The sequence below is a fragment of the Hemiscyllium ocellatum genome, chromosome 5 (genome assembly GCF_020745735.1).
Source record: "Hemiscyllium ocellatum isolate sHemOce1 chromosome 5, sHemOce1.pat.X.cur, whole genome shotgun sequence".
Lineage (NCBI taxonomy): Eukaryota > Metazoa > Chordata > Chondrichthyes > Orectolobiformes > Hemiscylliidae > Hemiscyllium > Hemiscyllium ocellatum.
Window position 1 is genome coordinate 132,405,269 of NC_083405.1, and position 20,303 is coordinate 132,425,571.

General features: G+C 44.9%; 1 protein-coding gene across 1 annotated transcript in view; it reads right to left on the reverse strand.

Annotated features, from left to right (window-relative positions):
- gars1 (glycyl-tRNA synthetase 1) overlaps positions 1 to 19,719 on the reverse strand; it is a 38,509-nt gene extending 18,790 nt beyond the window's left edge. The window contains exons 1-7 of the mRNA XM_060825653.1: positions 19,480 to 19,719; positions 9,332 to 9,433; positions 7,045 to 7,147; positions 5,717 to 5,858; positions 3,663 to 3,751; positions 2,583 to 2,659; positions 1,715 to 1,860 (exon numbers count right to left, since the gene is read on the reverse strand). Coding sequence (XP_060681636.1) covers positions 1,715 to 1,860; positions 2,583 to 2,659; positions 3,663 to 3,751; positions 5,717 to 5,858; positions 7,045 to 7,147; positions 9,332 to 9,433; positions 19,480 to 19,704 — 884 coding nt within the window. The 5' untranslated portion in view covers positions 19,705 to 19,719. The remainder of the gene's footprint in view (positions 1 to 1,714; positions 1,861 to 2,582; positions 2,660 to 3,662; positions 3,752 to 5,716; positions 5,859 to 7,044; positions 7,148 to 9,331; positions 9,434 to 19,479) is intronic.
- Between the last annotated feature and the right edge of the window lie 584 nt (positions 19,720 to 20,303).

A 20,303-nucleotide genomic window follows, 5' to 3' on the forward strand; every position in this document is an offset into this window, starting at 1 on the left:
TAACCAAAAAGATAGATGAGGGCACAGCGGTAGACACTGATCACATGGACTTTGTAAAGCCTTTAACAAAGTACTAATCCGTTCACCATGCAGAAAAGTTAGATCACATGGGATTCAGGGAGAGATTGTCAAGTGGATACAAAATTGGCTTGAAGCTAGGAGATAGAGGGTGGTAATGGAGGATTGTTTTTCAGACTGGAGGCCTGTGTCCAGTGGTGTTCTGCAGGCACTGGTACTGGGTCCACTGCTGTTTGTCATTTATGTAAATGATTTAGATGAGGTTTTAGGAGACATTACAGATTACACCAAAATTGGTAATATAGTCGACAGTGAAGCAGGTTACCTAAGTTTACAAAGGGATCTGAACCAAATGAGTCATTGGGCTGAAAAGTGGCAGATGGAGTTAGTTTGAATAAATGCAAGGTATTGCATTTTGGTAAAATGAACAAAGGACAGGACTTGTACAATTAATGGTAGGACCTTGGAAAGTGCATTGAATAGAGAGACCTTGGAGTTCAGGTGCATAAATCATTGAGATTTGGGCTGCAGGGTGGTTAAGAATGTGTTTAACAAACTTGCCTTTATTGCTCAAATCACCGAGTACATGAGTTGGGGCGTCATGTTGAGGTTGTATAGGTCGTTGGTGAGGCCACTTTTGGAGTACTGCGTACAGTCTGGTCACCCTGCTATATGAAGGATATCATTGAATTGGAGAGAGTTCTGGAAACATTTATAAGGATGTCACTGGGACTAGAGGGTTTGAATTATAAGGAAAAGCTGGATAGGCTAGGACTTACTTTTTCAATGGATGGTAGGAGGTTGAGGAGGTGACCTTAATACAGCTTTCTAAGATCATGAGGAGCATAGATAAGATGAATGGCAAAGGTCTTTACCCTTGTGCATGGTAGTGGTGGTCAAAACTATGGTGGATATTTTTAAGATGACAGGAGAAAGATTTAAAAGGGACCTGAGGGGCAACATTTTCACATGATGAACAGCCAGAGGTAGTGGTAGAGGCAGGTACAGTTACAACATTGAAAATACATTTGGACTGATACAGGAATAGGAAAGGTTCAGACAGATATTGGCCAAATGTAGGCAAGTGGGGCTAGCTAAATTTGGGAAACTTAGTTGGCATGGACAAGTTGAACCAAGGGTCTATTTACATTCTATTTGACTCTATGACTATGACTCTAGAGGATACAGCTGTTAGACTACATATAGAGGATGTACAGTTCTTACGCAATACACTGACTATATAGTCCTTACACTATGTAGTGGTGTGTACTATGTGCAGCAGCTATACAGTCACACTGTACATTGAATATTATATTGACAAATACTGACCTTACACTGTGTTGAGTGGGTATATTTGAATGTACAGTCCTTACAATGCATACAGTAGGTATTGTGGAGTCTTTATAATGAGCATATTGTTGTGTACAGCCCTTACACTGTTATGGGTATTGTACAGGAATATTTAGTCCTTACATTGTACACTGTGGGTAGTATGTTGGAAAATACTGTACACAGTAGTTAATATACAACAGAGGATTCTAAAGGATATGTGGCAACCATTCCATATTAGTACTTATGCTTCTTTCAAGCCTCTTCCTGATCGATATCCCTCAATGTAACCCTCTATTCAACATTCTCCCCAATGTGCTAGTCTAGCCTCCCCTTAAATACATCTATACAATTCACCACTTCTTACCCTGGCATGTTCCCTCCTGGGCCAATGGATGTCTGGAACATCAGATTGAAGGAGACAGGTGGAGACAAATCGTTCCCCGTGACTGGAGACTTGACGTTATATTTCACAAAGAGCTCCGTTAACTCCTGCTGGCTGTAATTATCCAGCTAATGAGAAAAAGAAACAAATTTGATTATTGTTGCTTTACGATGCTTATTTGGGTGGTAGAGTAATCTTGGCCAGAACCTGCAGAAAATAGCGAGAATCTGAAAATCACTGCTACCTGGAAGCTATAGAAGCGGTGACAATGGGAAATCAATGTATTTTTGTTGGGCAAGGGCATTAAGGGATATGAAATCACAGACTGGGCATTATCGAGCTGAAAGGCACTACAGTTCCAAACAGGCTGAGTGCCTCCTCCTGTTCTTATGGCAAGGGAAGACAACCCTGTTTCTCTTCCATCGGTGCTCTGGTGTTCAATAAATCAACAGCACATGGTGAACTGCACCCCAGTGAAAGTGCACCCCTCAAAACAAATATATGGAGGAAAACCAAAGGCAGAATGGGAGAAACAAAGGAAATGCATGAAAGTAACGCTTCAATACCAACTGCAATGATCAAGCTGATCATGGAAACACAGCACTCAGTGCACACTCAGTGTTCTGAGGAAGGGTCACTGGACCCGAAACATTCTGATCTTTCTTCACAGACACTGCTGAGTTTTTCTGGCAACTTCTGTTTTTGTTCCTGATTTACAGTACCTGGAGTTCTTTCCGTTTTTACTCACCTGCATATCAGTAGACTTGGATGAACAGGAATGGACAACTCCCTTTGTGAGAAAACAAGGGGTAGATGGGCTAAAACAGACAAGTGAAACAGATTCTCATACCTGAGTGATGACATTTTCCATCTCGGCTTTCTTCTCTGCTGAGCACTTCTTATCGGACATCAGTTTCTGCAGGTGAGCTACAAAAATGGAAAACGATTGAAGATTGCCAAACTGGTGGAGGTAATCTCACGTAGCTTAGTTTTGATGCATCAAGACCTTCGAGGAGAAAGTGAGGACTGCAGATGCTGGAGATCAGAGCTGAAAATGTGTTGCTGGAAAAGCGCAGCAGGTCAGGCAGCATCCAAGGAGCAGGAAAATCGACGTTTCGGGCATGAGCCCTTCTTCAGGAATGAGGAAGCCCCATTCCTGAAGAACGGCTTATGCCCGAAATGTCGAATTTCCTATCCCTTGGATGCTGCCTGACCTGCTGCGCTTTTCCAGCAACACATTTTCAGCTCTGCATCAAGACCTGACAGGCTAACGCCATTGCACAGAAACCTGCTGCCAATGAGTAATACAAATAATTTCCACGTTTTCTCTCAATGCTACATCAACAGCACAATGCATTCAGAGTCTGTTTATCATACAGCAAGGTATCAGTACACAATGGCTTCTCCTTAGGAGGGAGATGGATGTGGTTGGGGTGAGAAATGGAGAAGAGGATAAGATTGAGCCTTTGGGAGGACGAGTAGAGGCAGACACATCAGGGAGAGGGAAAATCACTGACTGCTGGGGCCAAGGTGATGTTAAGAGACTGATGAATGGAGAAGGCACGGGAAAGACTATACTGCTTTAGCCAGAAATCAGCATTGACAAGGTGGACCAAATGGCCGACTTCTGGTCAGTATCATTCAGGGTCAAAATGAACTGAATCAGCAAAAATGCTACCGATTGTCAGCAGAGTCATCCAGGGCATCAAATAGGCTCTTGCGGTGCAGTGGTAATGACCTTGCCTCTGATCCAGAAGACCCAGGTTCAAGTCCCACTTGCTCCAGATTTGTGTCCTAATGTCCCTGAACAGGCTGGTTAAAAAACCTCACAGGGAACATGCACTTTAACACATGGTAAGTTGGGTCAGTTCCCCAACCATACAGAGCGTTCACTGAATTACCAGCCCTCAGTCCAAATGGAAACTGTTACCTTTCAACAGATGATCAGCACGGAAACATTCCCCATTCTTCACATCCTTCACCATGTAGTCAGCAAACTTATCCACATGTCCAGATGTTCTGTAACACAGATCACCAAAGCTCAGCAATAGAAAGCTCAGGTCACAAAACTGACTGATCTTCCCAGCCTCACAATGAAACTGTCCACTCGACAACAATGGGCTAAAGGCAACCCTCTGCTAACTCTGTCAATGCCAACAAAAGAATCTAATTAAATAAAACAAGTCCAAAATACCTCCCACTCACTATCTGGATGATTCAGATGTTAACTGGTTGAGCGCAGAACTGTCTAAAACTTAGGCAGAGATTGTCAATTGGAGGTAGGGAGCTCTGCGGAAATGGCTAAGGTGCTCAAACAGCACTCGGGAGAAGCACAGAAGCATACAAGAAAACCCAAAGTTTTAACCATCTGAGAACAGTCCCTAAGATCAAACTCCAATTCTCAGAGGTTGATCTCCACAACGGAGATAACATTATCTAAATGCTTTGTCAGCTAGACCATCTGAGAAATTATTCAGGGAGAAAGATTATTTTAAGATAATATCTTCATTGTCTTTGGTTGCTCACAAATTGTTGAACTGAATCCAAAATGTCATGCCATCAACACCCACTGTAGCTTCAGAGAAGGAAGATGATGCCCTTTCTCATCCAGATACCGACAACAAGGACCGATTGTGTGGTTAGCTCAGAGTACATCTACCCAGAGTGGATCAGCAAGCCCTGGACATGGGTCCTCAAAGACAACACGAAGGCTTGTAGTTTTTTTCTCATTCTTTGATGGGATGTTGATGCTGCCAGCCAGGCCAGCATTTGTTACTCCATTGTTGAGTGGAGTGCAGAGGGCAGTTAAAGAGTCAACCACATTGTCCGGTCGAGTCACATGTTAATCCGAGACCAGGTAAGGGCATTAATGAACCAAATGTATTTTTATCACAACTGATGATTGTCTCTCAGTCACCATTTGTGAGATTAGCTCTCAAATTCTCGAGGTTTTTAAAAGAAAATCATTCACAGGATGTGGAAGCTGCTGGCTAAACCGCAGTGTTTATTGCCCATCCCTAATTGCCCTTAAGATGATGATGATGAGCTGCCTCCTTGAACTGCTGCAGTTCATATGTCCATAATGTTGATAGGGAGGTTCAGGATTCTGACCCAGTGACACTGAAGGAACAACAATACATTTCCACATCAGGATGGTGTATCACTTGAAGAGGATCTGGCAGGTAAAGTGGGATATTCAATAATGACAATGCCACTGAACATCATGGAAAAATGTTTAGATTATTTCTTGTTTGAGATGGTCCTTGCCTTAAGGATATTACCCAGGTTGTGCTGCATATGAATACAAGCTGCTCATTTTCATTGGATTAATTGAATTAGAACACCCTCAGCTCCCTAAGTGGGAGTTGAACCTGCGTCCTCAGAAAATTAGACTGGATCTCTGGATTATTCATACCATGACATTAACTGAAGGGGATATGGCAGTGTAGTGATAATGTTAATGTTACAAGTTGTCACCTACAGCTCCTCCGGTCTGAGATGGTTTCTCAAGTTGTTCCATTACCACTCCCTCTTTCTTTGCAGCATCATCCCTTTTGTTCTCCAATCATTAATGACATTGAAGAGCAGAAGGTTGAGAAGAGAATTCAGGTGTTCAAAATCATATGAGGTCTGGACAGAGCAGATGGGGAGATATTGTTCCCATTGGTGTTAGTACAGAAAACCAGATGCCTCAGATTTAAAATGATGGACCAACAAAACAATGGCGACATGAGATAAAACATTTTCACAGACCAAACGGTCCGAGTGTGTGGAATGCACTGCCCGAGTATATGGTTGGAGGCACCTCTGACCACGGTTTTCAAAAAGGAATTGGATTATGATCAGAAGATGAAAAATTTGCAAAGTTGAGAGGAAAAGATAGAGTGTGGGACTATCTGAGGTGCCTTCACGGAGATCCAGCACTGACCCAACAGATTGGATGGTCTCCTTTCTGTGTTGCAGTCATTGCATAATTCTACTTACTTCAGGACTGGTTCAGGAGTCAGCATCGTGCAGTCAATCTCCAGAATCTGCTCCTCCTGAATGAAATGCTGCCGCCAGATCTGCAGGATGTTGTTCTTCAGAGCACAGCCGACAGGACCAAAGTCATACAGGCCACTCACACCTGTTCCAAAGTACAATGAGACCTTACATACATACAGCATGCAAATTCACCCCTCACCCACACTGTTTTCATCCATCATCTGCCTATTTGGGGCTCTCACAGACTGCTTCTATCTCAGCCCCCTCAATGGGTACAATCACTGGACAAATACAGCTGTTTAGTGATCACATTACTGGACCAGAGTCTTGCATTAATAATCCAGAGAACGGAAGTTCAAACTCTACAGCAAAAATTTGGGAATTTTAATTCCATTCTTCAAAACATCTGGAGCTAGAGTCTCAATAAAAGTGGTAAAGTTGTTTCAAGCTCCTGTTAAAAACAAAACTTGTTCAGTTACATCCTTCATAAAAGAAGGAAAATGACCCACAATATGGATGAGTCTCAACTCCCCTTCAAAGGCAACCTGCTCCATTATATCAAGACAATTAGGGATATGGGGAAAAAAAAAGACTAGCCTGCCAAAGATGCCTGCACCCCAGGATATTATTTTTTAGAATCAGCTACCAGTACTCCCAACTTCGATTCCACTGTGTCGTGTTGAAACTGAAATATTAAAAGCTCATTTGTTAAAGCCTGGGTCAGGACCAAGGAGGTCGCTAAAAGGATGAATCAAACTGGTCCATTAACACCCCTCTAAGAAAGGAAGCTGGTACTCCTTCATCAATTTCTTCATACAGCCAAAGCTGCTGGGGATAAGTAACGAGCAGACACAATTCTGATACCAACCAACATTAAAGCAGAACTGTACTCAGCTAAATTGCTGCTTCACTTCTACATATTTCCTTGCCTTCCTCAATCACTTCTGCTCTGTTCATGGGTTGTCAGTGCCTTTGAGAAGGTGGTGGAGCTGCAGCCTTTGGGAAATAGGACACCCACAATGCTCTTAGAGAGGGAGTTCCAGGAGTTGACCCAGCAGTAACAAAGGAATAGAGTTATTGCTCCAAGTCAGGATAATGGGGAGGCGTGGAGGGAAACTTGCAAGTGGTGGTGTTCCTATGTGTCTGCTGCCCTTGAGAGAACTTTATTCCCCAGGCAACTGTGTGGCAGCAAACTGATGATGGAAGAGGGGCATCTCTCATCACCATAGACAGAGGTAGATCTTATACACCAGCTGGTGTCTGACTCTCTACTAATTATATACTTTAATACAAATGACCACATATTCAGGGACTGGTCCTCCTCCTACCTCCATATATCGCAAAAGCCTGATCATAGAAAAACCTCCTCTTTAGGGTATCCTCCATTTTTGTTCGGTCAACTAGGTCATCCTTTGGCTGCAGAGCCAGCTCCTGTGGGGAGAAGGATACACAGGAAAATGATTTCTACGTGAAGCAAAACAATTCCTGAGATTGCAATACGTTTCTCTCGGACTCATGCAGGGTGAAACACTCAGACATGTCCACAGGCTCTAAGACAAAACCAAAGTCAATGGAGTTAATAGGTGACAAAAGGTTCCATCAATGACACAGGATTCAGAGTTTCTCGAAGGAGAATAGAGATGCAGAGATTTTGGAAAGGAACTCCACAGCTTATGATGCATGGGCCTAAAGTTCTAACTGCCACTGTTGAGGGGAATAAAGTGGAAGACGCACAAGGCCAGAACTGGAAGAATGCAGAGATCTGAGAGTTGAAGGCGATTCAGGAGAGAGGACAGGCAAGGCACTGGAGGGTTTGCACATTCTGACCAGAATTCTAAAATTCTAAGCCACCGTTCAACTGGGAGACAATGTCGGTCAGTGAACACGAAGTGATATGATGGGTGAACGAGACATAGAGTGAGGAGTTTTAGATGAGCTGAAGTTACAGGGAGCGCAAGGTCTATAACCGAGTAGGGAAATGACAGAAGCACAGAGGAGCTGAGGTAGTAGTGAGGACACAATGTTGTCAAGGTGGATGTAGGTGGCCTTGCTGATAGAGCAAATATTCAATCAGTAGCTTGATTCAGGATTAGATCTCGTCATCATAGACAGATGTTGCTGGTCAGACGGAGATAGTGGCCAAGGAACAGTGTACAAGTGGAAATGGAATTTATAGTGGAGATGGATGATAGTTGCTATATTTTTCCCAATATTTAATTTTTAGATTAGATTAGATTCCCTACAGTGTGGAAACAGGCCCTTTGGCCCAACAAGTCCACACCGACCCTCCGAAGAGTAACCCACCCAGACCCATTTCCCTCTGACTAATGCACCTTGCATTATGGACAATCAGACATAACCAATTCACCTAAGCTGCACATCTCTGGATTGTGGGAGAAAACCGGAGCACCCGAAGGAAATGCACGGGGAGAATCTGCAAACTCCACACAGAAGTCGCCCGAGGCTGGAATTGAACCCGGGTCCCTGTGAGGCATCAGTGCTAACCACTGAGCTACCATGTGCCTGCAATTCATCCATCTAAAGCGTTGGTCTCCATTTTAATACTTACATTGGAGGCAGTTCAGAGAAACTTTACTAAGCTGACTCCAGAGATAAACATTTTTGCCTTATGAGGAAAAACTGAGCAGGTTGTGTGATTACTCATTGGAGTTCAGAAGAACGAGGAGTAATCTTATTGAAACATAGATTTTGAGGGCACTTCTCAGGATAGATGAGAGGATGTTTCCCCCTTTGAGGAAATCTAGAATTAAACAGCACATCTTGAAGGGTGTCCCACTTAAGATGCAGGTAAGGAACAATTTCTTCTCTCAGAGGGTCATAGATCTTTTGAATTCTCCTCCCCAACAATAATGGAGGCTGGGTCATTGAAAATGCTCAAGGCGGAGTTAAACAGATTTCTGATCCGTGAGGGAGCCGGGGTTATGGGGACAGACAGGAAAGTGGAATTACGGTCACAGTAAGATTACTGAATGGTGTAGCAGGTTCAATGGGCCAAATGGCCACTCCTGCTCTCCTTTCTTATTCAGGATGGGAAGAGACAAAGATAGAATGGAGATGCAGCAGAGGCAAAGAAGAGATCAAGAGTTGGGATGGAGAGACAGGGCTAGATGGCATCAGTATGCAGTGCGTTCAGATGAAGTTACTGAAGTTGCAATTAAATAAGATACGAGAGAGTGAAGGACAGCATGATGGGAAAGATTCATTACAAAATTTCTTCTGGCTGTTGCTGGAAAGGTAAGAACAGAACCAATGCTATAATAAATTTATAGCCAATGAGTCAGAGAGTCATAGAGATGTACAGAACGGAAACAGAGTCTTCGGTCTGACCGTCCATGCCGACCAGATATTCCAACCCAATCTAGTCCCACCTGCCAGCACCCGGCCCATATCCCACCAAACCCTTCCTATTCAGATACTCATCCAAATGCCTCTTAAATGTTGCAATTGTACCAGCCTCCAACACTTCCTCTGGCAGCTCATTCCATACACGTACCACCCTCTGTGTGAAAAAGTTGCCCCTTAGGTCTCTTTTATATCTTTCCCCTCTCACCCAAAACCCTTGCCCTCTAGTTCTGGAGAGATCGTAGCTTGTACCTTAGCCTCCAGGATCCTTTTCCGAGCTTTAAGCTCGGCCACAGCTTTATCGACATCCACCTGTGGAAAATTCTCTGCTTTAAGTTTCCGAACAAGTTCACCCTGGAAAGGAACAACAGAGAGTGAGTGAGAACATGTCAGACCAGTGTCGATTTCAGCAACACAACTGGAGAAATGATGTCACTTTATACAAAGTTAAAAGTCACACGGCACCGGGTTTATTTGAAATACAAGCTTTCAGAGCATTGTTCCTTCGTCAGGTGAAGACAGGGCAGCGCTCCAAAACCTTGTGATTTCAAATAGACCTGTTGGATTATAACCTGGTGTCATGTGACTTCTTCTGACCTTATCCACTCCAGTCTAGTCCAACACCGTCACCTCCACATTATCACTTTATACAGCCAGCTGAGACTGAAAATTGCAAGTACCTCAGGTACAGCTCCAGTGTTCTTTTCAATCTATCTGTTCAAATTCATTCATTGCCCATCCCTAATTCCCCTGAATGAGGGCCTCCTTGAATTGCTGTAGTTAGGGAGTTCTGGGATTTTGACCCAGCAACAGCGAGGGAATGAAATGGACCAAGGAGATCAGTAAGGGAACAATGATCATTTTATTGTATGACTTGGTTCTGAGAAAAGACAAGGTACAGACTAGACTTAGAACAATATACCAGGGGAGACCTGAGGTCAAGGGGATATACGTGGAGGTGGCACAGATAAATGGCAAAGATTTGCAGGAGGAGTGAGGGATCAAAACACAAGAGTGGTATTGAACGAATACATCGCATCTGCCTTTACCAAGCAAGAAAATGCTGCCCAGGGCATAAGAGACAGAGGAGATGGTTTAAACACTTGAAAGATTTAAAATAAAAATAGAGGAGGTATTGGATAGGATGCCTGCACTTAAAAGTTTATAAGATACCAGGACCAGATAAGACGCAACCAAGAGAAGTGACACTAAGTAACCCAGAGACACTGCCATAACTGTGCATTCATCTTTCGAATCAGGGTGTGCCAAAGGACTGGAGAACTGCAAATGTTACCCACCTTGTTTTAAAGAAAATGTAAAGATAAACCCAGCAAATATAGGGCAGTCATTTTAAATTCTGTTAGAGGAAAAGGCTTAGAAACAATAACTGGGACAAAAACCAACAGTCATTTGGACAAATCTGGATTGATCGAGAAATTCCAGCATAAAGTTAACCAACCCAATTTATTGGCATTTGAACAGAGAGGGTTGATGAGGTCAATCCTGAGGATGTGCTATAGAAAGGTTTACAGAAGACACTGGATACAATACCCCACAACAGATTTTACAGAAAGTCTGAGCTCCTGGAATAAAAAGGACAATAACAAAATGAATAAGAAATTGATTGAGTAACAGAAACCAGAGTACAATGAATGGATGTTTTTCCAGGCTGAAAGAAGATTTATAATGGAGCTATCCAGGAGCCAATGTTGGGACCCTTGTTATTTATGATAAACATGTAATGACTCAGACCCTTGTGCCTCGACACAATTTCCAAACACATGGTGATACAAAGTTTGGAAGCACTGGGAGTTGTGATGAGGATCTAGAGTGCACTGAGTGTGCAATGGAGGCAGTCAATTGAAACTTCCTATGAGAATTAAATTATTATCTTAGGAAAAATTTCTTAACAAGTCTTTGGGGAGAAGGCAGGTCAGTAGCAGTAGGTTAACTGCCCCTTCAGAAGAGCAGCACCTGTATAATGGGCTGAATGGCCTGTGTCACTGCTGAGCCCAATCTATGATGTGAATCAGATGACATGATGAATTACTCTCTCCAGCAATGTGAAGCCCTGTAACAGTAAAACAAGGGGGCGATGGCAGAGTGGGATTATTGCCAGACTATTAATCCAGAGATCCAGGCAATATTCTGGAGGCCAGAGGTATAGGCAATACTCTGGAGACCAGAAATCAATCCCATCACAGCAGATGATGGAATGTGAATATAAAAAAAACATGGAGTTAAGGATCTAACGATGATCACGATACCGGTTATCAAATGTCAGAAAAACTCATCTAATTCACTAATGTCCTTCAGGGAAGAAAGCTACCATTCTTACCCAGTCTGGCCTCATGTGACTCCAGACCCACAGCAATGTGGTTGGCTCTTAACTGCCCACGGGGTAATTACGGATGGGCAATAAATGCTGGCCGAGCCAATGATAACTCCATCCTATATGTGAATTTTCAAAAAGCTGTATTTTTACTGCATCCTGAAAACCTGCCTGTTTTTATCCATAAAAAGACAGCTGTATTTCTGCAGCACCTTTTACAGTCTCAGGCTATTGCAAAGGTTTTGACAGCTAAATTCAATACTTTCATTTCTGATATGTCACAACGCAGAAACTTTAACAGTCAATTTGCACATAGCAAGCTCCCACAGATAGCAGAATGAGAAAGATCAATAAAATAAAGCGCTTTAGCAATGGCTGTTAAGGATTAAATCCTGGCCAGGAACCAAGGAGAACTCTCCTGCACTTCTGTGCTGTGCAATCTGTTACATACACCCAAAAGATTAGATAGAGTCTTGGTTTAAACTACAGCTCCACACATACATTCAGCCATCATATACACAAGAAATGGGCAAGTCATTCTCAAGGTCTAAAGTACACAGGGCACAGATAGGAAACGAGAACAATTGGACAGAAGAGTGGGACAAGGAGCTTCAAGGTCACATGCACAATGTAGACATCACATGAATTTCCTTCAAGTTTCTCTTTATACCTGATACAGTGCAGGTACGTACCAGTGACCTTCAGGCAAGGCTGCTGTTCAGAGTGTTTAATATCCAAATGGTGAACATAGATGATTATCCTTCAGCACACCATAATGGCATACCATATCAGTACATTGTAAATACTTAACAGAAAGGACTTGATACTACAGTATATCCCAACTGGGAGCACAGAGACATGATGTTACAGTGCATCCTAACTGAGAGCACAGAGACATTATGTTACAGTGCATCCTAACTGGGAGCACAGAGATATGATGTTACAGCGCATCCCAACTGGAAGCACAGAGATATGATGTAACAGTGCATTCTGAATAGGAGCAGAGAGACAAGTTATTACAATGCATCTTAACTGGGAGCACAGAGACATGATGTTCCAGTGCATCCTAACTGGGAGCACAGAGACATGATGTTACAGTGCATGCTAACTGGGAGCACAGAGACATGATGTTACAGTGCATCCTAACTGGGAGCACAGAGACATGATGTTACAGTGCATCCTAACTGGGAGCACAGAGACATGATGTTACAGTGCATGCTAACTGGGAGCACAGAGACATGATGTTACAGTGCATCCTAACTGGGAGCACAGAGACATGATGTTACAGTCCATCCTAACTGGGAGCACAGAGACATGATGTTACAGTGCATCCTAACCGGGAGCACAGAGACATGATGTTACAGTCCATCCTAACTGGGAGCACAGAGACATGATGTTACAGTGCATCCTAACCGGGAGCACAGAGACATGATGTTACAGTGCATCCTAACTGGGAGCACAGAGACATGATGTTACAGTCCATTCTAACTGGGAGCACAGAGACATGATGTTACAGTGCAGTCTAACTGGGAGCACAGAGACATGATGTTACAGTGCATCCTAACTGGGAGCACAGAGACATGATGTTACAGTCCATTCTAACTGGGAGCACAGAGACATGATGTTACAGTGCATCCTAACTGGGAGCACAGAGACATGATGTTACAGTGCATCCTAACTGGGAGCACAGAGACATGATGTTACAGTCCATCCTAACTGGGAGCACAGAGACATGATGTTACAGTGCATCCTAACTGGGAGCACAGAGACATGATGTTACAGTGCATGCTAACTGGGAGCACAGAGACATGATGTTACAGTGCATGCTAACTGGGAGCACAGAGACATGATGTTACAGTGCATGCTAACTGGGAGCACAGAGACATGATGTTACAGTGCATCCTAACTGGGAGCACAGAGACATGATGTTACAGTGCATGCTAACTGGGAGCACAGAGACATGATGTTACAGTGCATTCTAACTGGGAGCACAGAGACATGATGTTACAGTGCATTCTAACTGAGAGCACAAAGACATGATGTTACAGTGCATTCTAACTGGGAGCACAGAGACATGATGTTACAGTCCATTCTAACTGGGAGCACAGAGACATGATGTTACAGTGCAGTCTAACTGGGAGCACAGAGACATGATGTTACAGTGCATCCTAACTGGGAGCACAGAGACATGATGTTACAGTCCATTCTAACTGGGAGCACAGAGACATGATGTTACAGTGCAGTCTAACTGGGAGCACAGAGACATGATGTTACAGTGCATCCTAACTGGGAGCACAGAGACATGATGTTACAGTCCATTCTAACTGGGAGCACAGAGACATGATGTTACAGTGCAGTCTAACTGGGAGCACAGAGACATGATGTTACAGTGCATCCTAACTGGGAGCACAGAGACATGATGTTACAGTGCATCCTAACTGGGAGCACAGAGACATGATGTTACAGTCCATCCTAACTGGGAGCACAGAGACATGATGTTACAGTGCATCCTAACTGGGAGCACAGAGACATGATGTTACAGTGCATGCTAACTGGGAGCACAGAGACATGATGTTACAGTGCATGCTAACTGGGAGCACAGAGACATGATGTTACAGTGCATCCTAACTGGGAGCACAGAGACATGATGTTACAGTGCATCCTAACTGGGAGCACAGAGACATGATGTTACAGTGCATGCTAACTGGGAGCACAGAGACATGATGTTACAGTGCATTCTAACTGGGAGCACAGAGACATGATGTTACAGTGCATGCTAACTGGGAGCACAGAGACATGATGTTACAGTGCATGCTAACTGGGAGCACAGAGACATGATGTTACAGTGCATCCTAACTGGGAGCACAGAGACATGATGTTACAGTGCATCCTAACTGGGAGCACAGAGACATGATGTTACAGTGCATGCTAACTGGGAGCACAGAGACATGATGTTACAGTGCATTCTGACTGGGAGCACAAAGACATGATGTTACAGTGCATCCTAACTGGGAGCACAGAGACATGATGTTACAGTGCATTCTGACTGACAGCACAGAGACATGATGTTACAGTGCATTCTAACTGAGAGCACAAAGACATGATGTTACAGTGCATCCTAACTGGGAGCACAGAGACATGATGTTACAGTGCATGCTAACCGGAAGCACAGAGACATGATGTTACAGTGCATCCTAACTGGGAGCACAGAGACATGATGTTACAGTGCATCCTAACTGGGAGCACAGAGACATGATGTTACAGTGCATTCTGACTGACAGCACAGAGACATGATGTTACAGTGCATTCTAACTGAGAGCACAAAGACATGATGTTACAGTGCATCCTAACTGGGAGCACAGAGACATGATGTTACAGTGCATGCTAACCGGAAGCACAGAGACATGATGTTACAGTGCATCCTAACTGGGAGCACAGAGACATGATGTTACAGTGCATGCTAACTGGGAGCAGAGAGACATGATGTTACAGTGCATTCTGAATAGGAGCAGAGAGACATGATGTTACAGTGCATGCTAACCGGAAGCACAGAGACATGATGTTACAGTGCATCCTAACTGGGAGCACAGAGACATGATGTTACAGTGCATTCTGACTGACAGCACAGAGACATGATGTTACAGTGCATTCTGACTGGGAGCACAGAGACATGATGTTACAGTGCATTCTGACTGACAGCACAGAGACATGATGTTACAGTGCATCCTAACTGGGAGCACAGAGACATGATGTTACAGTGCATTCTGACTGACAGCACAGAGACATGATGTTACAGTGCATTCTGACTGACAGCACAGAGACATGATGTTACAGTGCATCCTAACTGGGAGCACAGAGACATGATGTTACAGTGCATTCTGACTGACAGCACAGAGACATGATGTTACAGTGCATTCTGACTGACAGCACAGAGACATGATGTTACAGTGCATTCTGACTGACAGCACAGAGACATGATGTTACAGTGCATCCTAACTGGGAGCACAGAGACATGATGTTACAGTGCATCCTAACTGGGAGCACAGAGACATGATGTTACAGTGCATCCTAACTGGGAGCACAGAGACATGATGTTACAGTGCATCCTAACTGGGAGCACAGAGACATGATGTTACAGTGCATTCTGACTGACAGCACAGAGACATGATGTTACAGTGCATGCTAACTGGGAGCACAGAGACATGATGTTACAGTGCATTCTGACTGACAGCACAGAGACATGATGTTACAGTGCATGCTAACTGGGAGCACAGAGACATGATGTTACAGTGCATCCTAACTGGGAGCACAGAGACATGATGTTACAGTGCATCCTAACTGGGAGCACAGAGACATGATGTTACAGTGCATCCTAACTGGGAGCACAGAGACATGATGTTACAGTGCATCCTAACTGGGAGCACAGAGACATGATGTTACAGTGCATTCTGACTGACAGCACAGAGACATGATGTTACAGTGCATGCTAACTGGGAGCACAGAGACATGATGTTACAGTGCATTCTGACTGACAGCACAGAGACATGATGTTACAGTGCATCCTAACTGGGAGCACAGAGACATGATGTTACAGTGCCTTTGTGTTGCAGCTTTCTGCACTTTCTCTCCATTAGAACAATATTCTGTTCTTTTGTTCTCACTTCAAAAACAAACTTCACATTTTCCCACATTATAGTTCATTTGCCAACTTTTGCCCACTCACATAATCTATCAGTTTACTCTAAACTGTTAATATCCATCTCGCAACTTGATTTTGCACCTATTTTTATGCTTTCTGTAAATTTAGTTGCAGTAGATTTGCTTCCATTGTCCAAGTCATTCATGTGTGTTGTAAACAGTTGTGATCCAGCACGGACCCCAGTGGAGTCATAGTGGTTACACATTGCCAACCTGAAAAAGAACTTCCATCTCTGCTTAGACAACCACATGATGAAGGAGCAGCGCTCCGAAAGCTAGTGCTTCCAAATAAACCTGTTGGACTATAACCTGGTGTTGTATTTTTTAACACCCCAGTCTAACACCAGCAACTCTATATCATGACTTCCCTCATGAGAGTGTCTAGGGCTAAAGGGTATCATCTCAGAATAAAGGGACACCACTTTAAGACCGAGATGAGGAGGAATTTCTTCACTGAGACTTCAACGTTTTTGGAACTTGCCACAGAGGGCTATGGAGGCAGAGTCCTTGTGTATATTTAAGACTGAGACATATAGATTCTTGCTCAGTCAGGGAATCAAGGGTTAGGGAGAAAGGGCCGGAAAGTGAACATGAGGAGTACTGGAGCAGCCATGATCCGACTGAATTGTAAAGCAGGCTCACAGGGGCCAAATGGCCTACCCCTGTTCCTCTCTCTTATGGTCTAACCTCATACATTGCAATTTGGCAAGTTTGTAAAATTTATTCAGAGAATGAGGGTGACATTGGCCAGATCAGCATTTATTCCCTATCTCTAATTGAAGATGATGGTGGCAAGCAGCCCTCTGATACCACTGCAGTCACTGTGGTATATGGACACCTATGGTGTTATTAAGAAGAGAGTCACAGGATTTTGACCCAGTAACAATGAAAGAATGCCAAAGTAGCTCCAAGTCAGGATGGTGAGTGGCTTGGAGGAGAACTTGCAGAGGGTGGTGCTCCCAAAAACCTCTCACCCTTTGGAGGGTTGGAAGGTGCTGTCCAAGGATCCCTAACGAATTTCTGCAGAGCATCTTATAACTGGGAGAGCAGCCAACATTAGACTGCATTACCAAAAAAAAAACTGGTCATTGCCACATTATAATTTCTGGGAACTTGCAGTGCACACAGTGCTTTCCTCCATTACAACCGTGATTACATCTCAATAGTACTACACTGGCTGTAATATGCTTCAAGGGGTTGTGGGAAACACTGCATAAGTGTTGCTTGCTGTTCCTTTTGTTTAAACTTAAAAATCTCTCCAAAAGATGTTGCAGCTTGAAAGGAGAAGAACAGAAAGCACATGACTGAAAATGTAGAACCAGGCAGCAATTGAGGGGGAAATCGCTGAACAGGGAACGCAGTAAGAAACCAAAATCAGATAATCACTGGGCAGGGTTCTGCAGCAGTTCACTGCTGAAGGAGGGGAACGTGGCAGGGGGAGGGAAGAATCTGCAAACTGAAACTGCAGCAAGCAGGGTCTGCTGGGATTCCACACTGCTGTGAAAAACACACGTGGCTGGTCACATAAGCAACTACATTCACTCTCTTCTGAGCAGTTATGAAGGAGCACAGGGTGGTGCAACTGCCATCTCGACAGAAATAAAAACATCCTTCACTTCAAATGTGGGAGTGAAGACCAGCACTTGGTCAGACATCATCACTCAGCTCATCACGAAGTGTTACACTTTCACAGTCAGCTTAATCCATTGGTTCCAAACATTCTCTCAAACACAGCAACATGGTTTGGCTGAAAGCTATATGGAAATCATTAGTACCAACAGCATTAGATTTTTTTTCCCCAAACCTTTGTACATTAAAAATAACAGAACTTGCTGAACCAGAGCCAACATTTATAAGGAACGCAAAACAATTTCACCTCAAACAAATAGCAGAGATGCTTTATATTGAGAGGTCAAGCTTAGAGTGCTTGTGGTGTGGTGGCAGTGTTCCTACCTCTGACCCAAATTCTTGGATTAAGGTCCCACCTGTTCCAGTGCACCAACATCTCTGAACAGGCTGATTAGCAAATATTAGGACAATTTTACAATGGATGGGTCCACAGGCACTGCAAGCAGTACACTCCTGCTCAGAATCAGTTGATTAAGGGTTTGAGCCCCACTCCAGATATTTAATGTCCCAGGGAAGTATTGTCAGAATTGTCATCTTTCGGATTGAGTTTAGAAACTGAGAGCATCCTATCTGTCTAGACAAGTGAACTCACTGCACAAAACGTTTGTCCCTCACACAGTCTCACTGCATCTCTTGCACAGAATCTTCCATTTCTGTTCCCTAATTCTTCCACCATCAGCTAATAGAGTCAACTGTGGAACTCTAAAGCACCGAAAAAGGCCCTTTAGGCATTGGTTTTTGCTGTTAGTAACCACCTAACTATTCTAATCCCATTTTCCAGCACTTGGTCTTTAAGCCTTGTATGCCTTGGCATCACAAGTGTACATCTAAATGCTATGAGGATTTCTGCCTCTACCAACGTCATATGCAGAGTTCCAGATTCCCACCAGGCTCTGCCTGAAACATCTTGCATTACAACCTCTCTACATATTCCGTCCCTGATCTTAAATCAATGCCACCTAATCAGTGAACTCTTCACCAAGGGAAAAAAGTCTCTTCCTGCCTGCCTGGTCTATACCCTTCGAGTTTACACATCTCAATTGTGAACCCTCTCAACTTCCTCTGCTCCAAGGAAAACAACCCCAGACTGTCCAAGCTCTCTTCATAACTGAAGCTCTCCAGCCCCAGGCAACATTCTGGTAAATCATCTCTGCACCCTCTCCAGTGTTATCACTTCCCTCCCAGAATGTGGATTCCAGAACTGCACACAAGACCAGATACAGGCAGAGATTTCCCTGATTTACCTAACCCGCGTTCCCCACATCTGATGAAATATCAGACCCCTCCACAGTGAGGCTTATTCTGTCCCTGTCCCAGGCAGCAGTGTCCCAGTCCCAGTCCCAGCCCCAGACCCAGACCCCATCCCCCACACCCAAGCCCTCTCTCAGAAGCATCCCCATTCCCATTCACCATTCCCCAGTCCCCATTCCCAGCCTCCAGTCCCCATTCACCATTCCCCAGCCCCCATTCCCAGCCTCATGCCCCTATTCCCCAGCCCCCAGTCACCATTCCCCAGCCCCCAGCCTCATGCCCCTATTCCCCAGGCCCCATTCACCATTCCCCATTCCCATTCCCCATTCCCATTCCCATTCCCCATCCCCCAGCCCCCATTCCCATTCCCCATCCCCCAGCCCCCATTCCCATTCCCCATCCCCCAGCCCCCATTCCCATTCACCATTCCCATTCCCATTCCCCAGCCCCCAGCCCCATGCCCCTATTCCCCAGGCCGGGCCCCTCCTACCTGCTCCCGCACCGCCAGCCTGAGCGGCGCCAGAACCTGCTCCCCACGGCCCGCGTCTCCCTCCATCACGCGGGACACGCGCTGCCACAGCGGCTTCTGCTTCTGGAGACCCGGCGCTGACACGCACACCGACCGAGTGCAGCACCACGCCCCGGGGGACAGCGACAGCGACCCGGCCGCGGCAGCAACGATTGACCCGCTCCGGGCGGCCAAGCGGCAGAGCATGAGAGGAGGCAGAAGGGAGCGGGAGAGACAGCGCTACCGCTGGAGGGAGGCTGAACTACAGCTGGTGGCTGATGTAATCTAAGGTGGGCGACCGGGAGAGACAGCGCTACCGCTGGAGGGAGGCTGAACTGCAACTGGTGGCTAATCTAATCTAAGGAAGGGGACCGGGAGAGACAGCGCTACCGCTGGAAAGAGACTGAACTGCAACTGGTGGCTGATCTAATCTAAGGAAGGGGACCGGGAGAGACAGCGCTACCGCTGGAGGGAGGCTGAACTGCAACTGGTGGCTGATCTAATCTAAGGGGACCGGGAGAGACAGCGCTACCGCTGGAAAGAGACTGAACTACAGATGGTGGCTAATGTAATCTAAGGTGGGCGACCGGGAGAGACAGCGCTACCGCTGGAGGGAGGCTGAACTGCAACTGGTGGCTGATCTAATTTAAGGAAGGGGACCGGGAGAGACAGCGCTACCGCTGGAGGGAGGCTGAACTGCAACTGGTGGCTGATCTAATCTAAGGTGGGGGAAATCGAGAGATACAGCGCTACTGCTGGAAAGAGACTGAACTGCAGCTGGTGGCTGATCTAATCTAAGGTGGGGG